The sequence below is a fragment of the Pecten maximus genome, chromosome 11 (assembly GCF_902652985.1).
Source record: "Pecten maximus chromosome 11, xPecMax1.1, whole genome shotgun sequence".
In the NCBI taxonomy this organism is placed as follows: domain Eukaryota; kingdom Metazoa; phylum Mollusca; class Bivalvia; order Pectinida; family Pectinidae; genus Pecten; species Pecten maximus.
The window spans coordinates 41,441,398-41,450,626 of record NC_047025.1 but is presented as its reverse complement, the minus strand read 5'-3'; the positions used below and the strand labels follow the sequence as shown (position 1 = coordinate 41,450,626).

At 36.4% G+C, this 9,229-nt stretch overlaps 1 protein-coding gene across 1 annotated transcript; it reads right to left on the bottom strand.

The window, feature by feature from the left end:
• Positions 1–349: 349 nt before the first annotated feature.
• Positions 350–8,838, bottom strand: LOC117338244 (U6 snRNA phosphodiesterase-like). Its single transcript, XM_033899515.1, has 7 exons — positions 8,637–8,838; positions 7,788–7,936; positions 6,975–7,152; positions 5,776–5,829; positions 5,388–5,493; positions 1,175–1,258; positions 350–487 (listed from the first exon to the last, which is right to left on the bottom strand). Exons 1-7 carry the CDS (start codon positions 8,786–8,788, stop codon positions 377–379), a joined length of 834 nt encoding a protein of 277 aa, XP_033755406.1. The 5' UTR covers positions 8,789–8,838; the 3' UTR covers positions 350–376.
• Positions 8,839–9,229: the final 391 nt, after the last annotated feature.

Genomic DNA, 9,229 nt, shown 5'->3' with positions numbered 1-9,229 from the left:
TCTGGTTATATATGGTCTATTTGTATATGGTCTGGTTACATATTGATCTGTTTATATATGGTCTTGATGTATATGGTCTGGTTGTATTGGTCTTGTTATATACGGTCTGGTTACATATTGATCTGGTTGTATATGGTCTGGTTGTATAAAGTCTGGTTATATATGGTTTGGTTGTTTGTGGTCTGGTTATATATGGTCTGGTTGTATATGGTCTGGTTATATGTATATGGTCTGGTTGTTTGTGGTCCAGTTACATTTTTTGTATATATGGTCCGGTTGTTTGTCGTCTTCTTGTATATGTCAATAATGAAGGTATTTAATGGGTAAGATAGATTACCAAATAACAATGTATAACAAAAAACTTTATTTATTGAGGTCATGTGTCCAGTGTAAAGGTAAAAGACTTGTTGCCTGCCTTGCACTGTATCTGGTCCACAGGGATGAGTTTAAGGTCCGAATCAGTATGTAGATGTCTGTCCAGGACTGCCTGCCAACAAAACACAAATATATCTACATATGATTTATACTGTCATAGAACATCCTAATCTGTGTAGTAGTAACCAGAAAAAAATATATATTATCAGAAAGGACATCTTTCATGGTCACCAGGGTCTAGACCAAAAAAATCCATACTGTAATTGAGACATGACACTATCAGCCTATTATCTAGGACCATAACCTTCTCATCGTCAGTCTCATTTTTTCTTAGCAAACAACTGACTGGATACATATGGGATATAAACAATGGATTTAATACAAGTCATGCCATTCTGATATATCAGAGTCACTTCCCATGGAGAGAATGTTACTACCTGTCATATCATTCTGATATATCAGAGTTACTTCCCTTGGTGGGAGAATGTTAATACCTGTCATGTCATTCTGATATAATAAAGTCACTTCCCATGGAGAGAATGTTAATACCTGTCATGCCATTCTGATATATCAGAGTTACTTCCCTTGGTGGGAGAATGTTAATACCTGTACCTGTCATGTCATTCTGACCTAACAGAGTTACTTCCCTTGGTGAGAGAATTTTAATACCTGTCATGTCATTCTGATATAACAAAGTTACTTCCCTTGGTGGGAGAATGTTAATACCTGTCATGTCATTCTGACCTAACAGAGTTACTTCCCTTGGTGGTAGAATGCTATCACTACAAAATGTACTGACCTGTAGCTGGCGTCTCTGTTCCTCTAGGACATCAGGGAGTACATCACCGACACACCATCCTACACTCAGGTGGAACGATGGGTCCTAAGAGAAAACCATGTATTTAACTCTCAAATTAGGGGTAATGTTATTGATAATGATGCAGGAGTAACTGTTTATTACCAAGTTTACTACTACAATGGATAACAAGTACATTTGTATGGAGTCTGATGTAATAACCTTTACAGGGGATAACAAGTATGGAGTCTGATGTAATATCCTTTACAGGGGGTAACAAGTATGGAGTCTGATGTAATATCCTTTACTGAGGATAACAAGTATGGTGTCTTATTTAATATCCTTTACTGGGGATAACAAGTATGGAGTCTGATGTAATATCCTTTACAGGGGGTAACAAGTATGGAGTCTGATGTAATATCCTTTACTGAGATAACAAGTATGGAGTCTGATGTAATATCCTTTACTGAGGATAACAAGTATGGAGTCTGATGTAATATCCTTTACTGAGGATAACAAGTATGGAGTCTGATGTAATATCCTTTACTGAGATAACAAGTATGGAGTCTGATGTAATATCCTTTACTGAGGATAACAAGTATGGAGTCTGATGTAATATCCTTTACAGGTGATAACAAGTATGGAGTCTGATGTAATATCCTTTACTGAGGATAACAAGTATGGAGTCTGATGTAATATCCTTTACTGAGGATAACAAGTATGGAGTCTGATGTAATATCCTTTACAGGGGATAACAAGTATGGAGTATGGTGTAATATCCTTTACAGAGGATAACAAGTATGGAGTCTGATGTAATATCCTTTACTGAGGATAACAAGTATGGAGTCTGATGTAATATCCTTTACTGAGGATAACAAGTATGGAGTCTGATGTAATATCCTTTACTGAGATAACAAGTATGGAGTCTGATGTAATATCCTTTACAGGGGATAACAAGTATGGAGTCTGATGTAATATCCTTTACTGAGGATATCAAGTATGGAGTCTGATGTAATATCCTTTACTGACGATAACAAGTATGGAGTCTGATGTTATATCCTTTACTGAGGATAACAAGTATGGAGTCTGATGTAATATCCTTTACAGGTGATAACAAGTATGGAGTCTGATGTAATATCCTTTACTGACGATAACACGTATGGAGTCTGATGTCATATCCTTTACAGGGGATAACATGTATGGAGTCTGATGTTATATCCTTTACTGGGGATAACAAGTATGGAGTCTGATGTAATATCCTTTACTGAGGATAACAAGTATGGAGTCTGATGTAATATCCTTTACTGAGGATAACAAGTATGGAGTCTGATGTAATATCCTTTACTGGGGATAACAAGTATGGAGTCTGATGTAATATCCTTTACTGGGGATAACAAGTATGGAGTCTGATGTAATATCCTTTACTGGGGATAACAAGTATGGAGTCTGATGTAATATCCTTTACTGAGGATAACAAGTATGGAGTCTGATGTAATATCCTTTATAGAGGATAACAAGTATGGAGTCTGATGTAATATCCTTTACTGAGGATAACAAGTATGGAGTCTGATGTAATATCCTTTACTGAGGATAACAAGTATGGAGTCTGATGTAATATCCTTTACTGGGGATAACAAGTATGGAGTCTGATGTAATATCCTTTACAGGGGATAACAAGTATGGAGTCTGATGTAATATCCTTTACTGGGGATAACTAGTATGGAGTCTGATGTAATATCATTTACTGAGGATAACAAGTATGGAGTCTGATGTAATATCCTTTACAGGGGATAACAAGTATGGAGTCTGATGTAATATCCTTTACTGAGGATAACAAGTATGGAGTCTGATGTAATATCCTTTACAGGGGATAACAAGTATGGAGTCTGGTGTAATATCCTTTACTGAGGATAACAAGTATGGAGTCTGATGTAATATCCTTTACTGAGGATAACAAGTATGGAGTCTGATGTAATATCCTTTACAGGGGATAACAAGTATGGAGTCTGATGTAATATCCTTTACTGAGGATAACAAGTATGGAGTCTGATGTAATATCCTTTACAGGGGATAACAAGTATGGAGTCTGATGTAATATCCTTTACTGAGGATAACAAGTATGGAGTCTGATGTAATATCCTTTATTGAGGATAACAAGTATGGAGTCTGATGTAATATCCTTTACTGAGGATAACAAGTATGGAGTCTGATGTAATATCCTTTACTGAGGATAACAAGTATGGAGTCTGATGTAATATCCTTTACTGAGGATAACAAGTATGGAGTCTGATGTAATATCCTTTACTGAGGATAACAAGTATGGAGTCTGATGTAATATCCTTTACAGGGGATAACAAGTATGGAGTCTGATGTAATATCCTTTACTGAGGATAACAAGTATGGAGTCTGATGTAATATCCTTTATTGAGGATAACAAGTATGGAGTCTGATGTAATATCCTTTACTGACGATAACAAGTATGGAGTCTGATGTAATATCCTTTACTGAGGATAACAAGTATGGAGTCTGATGTAATATCCTTTACAGGGGATAACAAGTATGGAGTCTGATGTAATATCCTTTACTGAGGATAACAAGTATGGAGTCTGATGTAATATCCTTTACAGGAGATAACAAGTATGGAGTCTGATGTAATATCCTTTACTGGGGATAACAAGTATGGAGTCTGATGTAATATCCTTTACTGAGGAGAACAAGTATGGAGTCTGATGTAATATCCTTTACTGGGGATAACAAGTATGGAGTCTGATGTAATATCCTTTACTGGGGATAACAAGTATGGAGTCTGATGTAATATCCTTTATAGAGGATAACAAGTATGGAGTCTGATGTAATATCCTTTACAGGTGATAACTAGTATGGAATCTGATGTGATATCCTTTACTGGGGATAACAAGTATGGAGTCTTATGTAATATCCTTTACAGGGGATAACAAGTATGGAGTCTGATGTAATATCCTTTACAGGGGATAACAAGTATGGAGTCTGATGTAATATCCTTTATTGAGGATAACAAGTATGGAGTCTGATGTAATATCCTTTACTGAGGATAACAAGTATGGAGTCTGATGTAATATCCTTTACTGAGGATAACAAGTATGGAGTATGATGTAATATCCTTTATAGAGGATAACAAGTATGGAGTCTGATGTAATATCCTTTACTGAGGATAACAAGTATGGAGTCTGATGTAATATCCTTTATTGAGGATAACAAGTATGGAGTCTGATGTAATATCCTTTACTGAGGATAACAAGTATGGAGTCTGATGTAATATCCTTTACAGGGGATAACAAGTATGGAGTCTGATGTAATATCCTTTATAGAGGATAACAAGTATGGAGTCTGATGTAATATCCTTTACTGGGGATAACAAGTATGGAGTCTGATGTAATATCCTTTACTGAGGATAACAAGTATGGAGTCTGATGTAATATCCTTTACTGAGGATAACAAGTATGGAGTCTGATGTAATATCCTTTACTGAGGATAACAAGTATGGAGTCTGATGTAATATCCTTTACTGAGGATAACAAGTATGGAGTCTGATGTAATATCCTTTACTGAGGATAACAAGTATGGAGTCTGATGTAATATCCTTTACTGAGGATAACAAGTATGGAGTCTGATGTAATATCCTTTACTGGGGATAACAAGTATGGAGTCTGATGTAATATCCTTTACTGAGGATAACAAGTATGGAGTCTGATGTAATATCCTTTACTGGGATAACAAGTATGGAGTCTGATGTAATATCCTTTACTGAGGATAACAAGTATGGAGTCTGATGTAATATCCTTTACTGAGGATAACAAGTATGGAGTCTGATGTAATATCCTTTACTGATGATAACAAGTATGAAATCTGATGTAATATCCTTTACTGAGGATAACAAGTATGGAGTCTGATGTAATTTCATTTTACTGAGGATAACAAGTATGGAGTCTGATGTAATATCCTTTACATTAGACAACAGACTAAGTCTATATCAGTCATTTACAACAGACTTAGCCTATAACACATCTGTTTAGTTTTCTAACCTAACTTTCCTTGGTGACCTTAACAATGGACCTATAACCCTATCTATACATGTAGATCATGCATGTCCACATGCTATCTCTTTATCAGATATGTTCACACTCTGTAGAATAAAATGGCAATACACAGTGACTGATTGACATGTACAATCACTTACCTTGTAGTATTTCTGAAGCCCGAACTCCTCAAGGCATGAATCAACAGCTAAGATATAGTCCCTCAGCACATCAGGATGAGACTGGACTTCTACCGCAACAAATGTCCTACACAGACATAAAGGTATAGAGTGATTTAAAATGTCCTACACAGACATAAAGGTATAGAGTGATTTAAAATGTCCTACACAGACATAACGGTATAAAGTGATTTAAAAAAGCAGTGATCGATGTCACCATGGATGGATGCAGTTATCGTGAAGTAGAGCAGCTGTTTCAATGACCATAAGGTTCATGGACTAATCTACCAGTATCTTCTATGATTTAGAAATATTGGTACACAGGAAACACTTTCATATATAAAGATATGTACTCATGTCGCATACTAACCTGTTCTTCTCATCATTTGTGTATAACTTTACACCCACCATCTCACAGTAACACCTAGAAACAGGAGATTAATCTCACAATTCCCGTCATACCAGAGACATGCAATGATATTTATACAAAAACAATATTTATTTTCTATACGATGACAATCCTCGATTACACGGATTTTCGGGTCAGCTGAGAACAAGTCTCAAGTTTCAAATTCTATTGTCTTTGTCCATGGTCGTCTGTCATGCATCTTCAAACAATTTATATTTTTTACTTTTTCCCCAATAACCAACAGGCCCAAGGTCATGAAATTTTGGCAATTTGTGCTGGATGTAGGGATACCAAGTGTGTCAAAATGAATAAAATTCACCTATTATTAATGTCACAGGGGTCAAATGTGTTAATATGTTTAAACAACTTTATATCAATGACTAAGAGATATAGATTATGAGATAGGACCTGTAGCTTGCTGGGATGAAGGGCAGACTTTGACCTACTTTAGGGGTCACAGGGACAATTGTGTTAAAATCTGTAATGTCTAAGAGGCCTAGGATAATGGTATTGGGCCAGTGGCATGTTTTGATGAAGGACTTTATAATATATTATATGTATATCTTTTTTCCAAATGAATGAACTTGGCCTACTTTCAAGGTCACATTTGTAAATCTTAGTTTAAAAGCAAACCTCAGGTGACTGATAAGGCCCAATGCCATGGTCCTCTTGTTTGTTATACATTTCTGTTTTCATAAGTCCACAGATTTGGTTTGGTTTATTCTGATTAACGTCCTATTAACAGCCAGGGTCATTTAAGGACGTGCCAGATTTTGGAGGTGAAGGAAAGCCAGAGTACCCGGAGAAAAACCACCACACTATGGTCAGTACCTGGCAACTGCCCCACATAGGTTTCGAACACGCAACCCAGAGGTAGAGGGCTAGTGATAAAGTATCGGGACACCTTAACCACTCGACCACCGTGGCCTCCTATGTATTTAGTATAGTCAGTTTTACCTAAAAACAAATTAGAGTGTGAATCATTTTATTTTTTATCAATTCCTAGATAAATAGCTCCAATTATTTTTGTTGGCTTTTCCATACCCCCTATTGATAAAATATTTTATGTTTTTAAGAAATTAAAACATGTAGAATATGTGAATTTTAAGAGGAAATCTGCAATGTCAGACATTTAGACATGGTATATGAGAAGATCTTACTTATGTAGCATGCGAGCCTTGGCCTGGAGTGAGTCGGTGAGTGACTTGATCCAGTGGTGACGTAAACTCACAGTCCGAGACAAACTGATGTGGAAATTGTCTATTGGCTTGAAGTCCAGGGGTCTCAGGCATAATAACAACTCCTGGACTAAGTTCTCAAATCGTGAGTCATAAGCATCTGGAATAAACAGATTTTCTATCAAGGACACTAAATCATATTAATACAGGACATTACACTTACAATAATAGAGACTGACAGTAAACAGATACCAATATCTTCACATGAAGATTTTTAAATGTAATTATTTGACAAAGATTAACCAATGTTTCTTGAGACACAAGACCCAGTTGACGCTATTCAGAAGTCTGAAAGGTCAAAAACATGGCAAATGAATATGTCCCTTCAATCCCAAGAGTTAAATTTCATTGTTTACAAGTGTCTACTGTATGCCCTGATGATAGCATTGAGAGAGTGTCACATGTGTGAAAAAAAGGGGGGAAAATACATTCCTGCCAACTGCCCAAACAGGAATCTCGAACCCGGGTCTCCGGCATGATAAGCCACAGCTCTACCTCCTGAGCCAAAGAAGCATGCTCCGTCAGCTGAGTGACAGAGACTGTGTTTAACACTATGTACAAGCCACACCGACCCAATCCTTTTACACATGATTGGTCCTGAGGACAAAATGATTGTCTCCTTAAATCTACTAGAAACAATCCAATTATACTTGTTGGGACAGGCTAAAACAATGAGATCACATTAAAAAATATATGTTGCCAGGCATTGGAAGCTGTTGTCATTTTGCCACCTACATGGAATGTGTACATGTGTCGCCCAACTTCCTTCTTCATGTGCGAATGACCGTATCCGGCCACCATGTTTCTCAGGATCATCTTGATAAGGTTGTGACTTGTCAGCAAACAAAGATTTGATTGTGTCAGGGATGGGCAAAATACCTGCACTGTAGAAAAAATGTTACAATGATTTGTATTTGTTTTGTGTTTTTTGTTTTTTTGGGTTTTTTTTTTTTTTTAATTTCTTTTCTCAAGATTTTCAATAAATAACATATGAGCATAACAATACACAGATAACATTTAACATGGATATACAAAAATCTATATGCACATCTCGCCAGCATCACTATCAACTTCAACAGGGACATAAAGAAATGTACATGTTCAAAAAGCTATATGTACTGTGTAGGTTCCTGACATCATCATCATCATCATCATCATCACCACCCCTCATCATCATCATCATCATCATCATCACCACCCCTCATCTGCATCATCATCATCATCATCATCATCACCACCCCTCATCATGTTCGTGGAAATATTACATTATCATTATGTACTTCAGAAATAAATCTTTACATTACATGTGATGAGGCTATAAATACACTTAGTGTTACAAATTCATGTAGGTTTGCTATGTATAATTGATAACACTTAAAAAAATGTGATTATCTATTTCAGTTGGCATTTAAACTGCCACTTTAACTACATGTAATATACAGACAACACTCACATAAGCATTAACTATTTTAACTGTGAGCTAAAAATCTACTTCAATAAATAGTACTTTAATTTGGGCATATCTCTAATCGTCTAAAATGAATATTATACATACAAATGTACAATGTTGAACTTGATAATTACCTTTGTTTTACCTTCTTTGTCTCTAAATTGACTTCTTGAGAGTGACTCCTTTTCACGCCGCGTTCATCGCTGTTGTTGGATATATGACAATCGTTAGATTCCTCAGATTTATCGTCATCACTATCAGAGTACGATACCAAACCAGACAGCATTACAAACACAACGACCCGCCATAAAGTTAAAGTGAAAGTAGCCGGAAGTCGCTTCGTCTGACAAAAGAGCTCATTTTTAGTGGGAGTTACTCCCCTTTTCCAAGTGCATTTCGTGAAAAACTATTTTCAGATCGGAAGTTCACAATATTTTCGTGTCATAATTGCTTCCGTGACATAAAACGAGGACGATATTAAAGATCTCCTTATTCATTAAAAATCATCAGAACTGAGGAAGACGGTCAAATCGAGTGGTGTGGTATCAGGAATGCGTTTTCATGAATGACGATAATGCCAGATAGAACACTGTACTGTTGGGGTCAGGGGCAGATTATTATGGGGGGAGAGGGGGGAGGGGGGAGGTGGGCAGGCCCCTTTTCAAATTATGAAAAAAAGACAAAGATATATGCACCGATATTTTAAACCCATTGAGAACAAACGAAT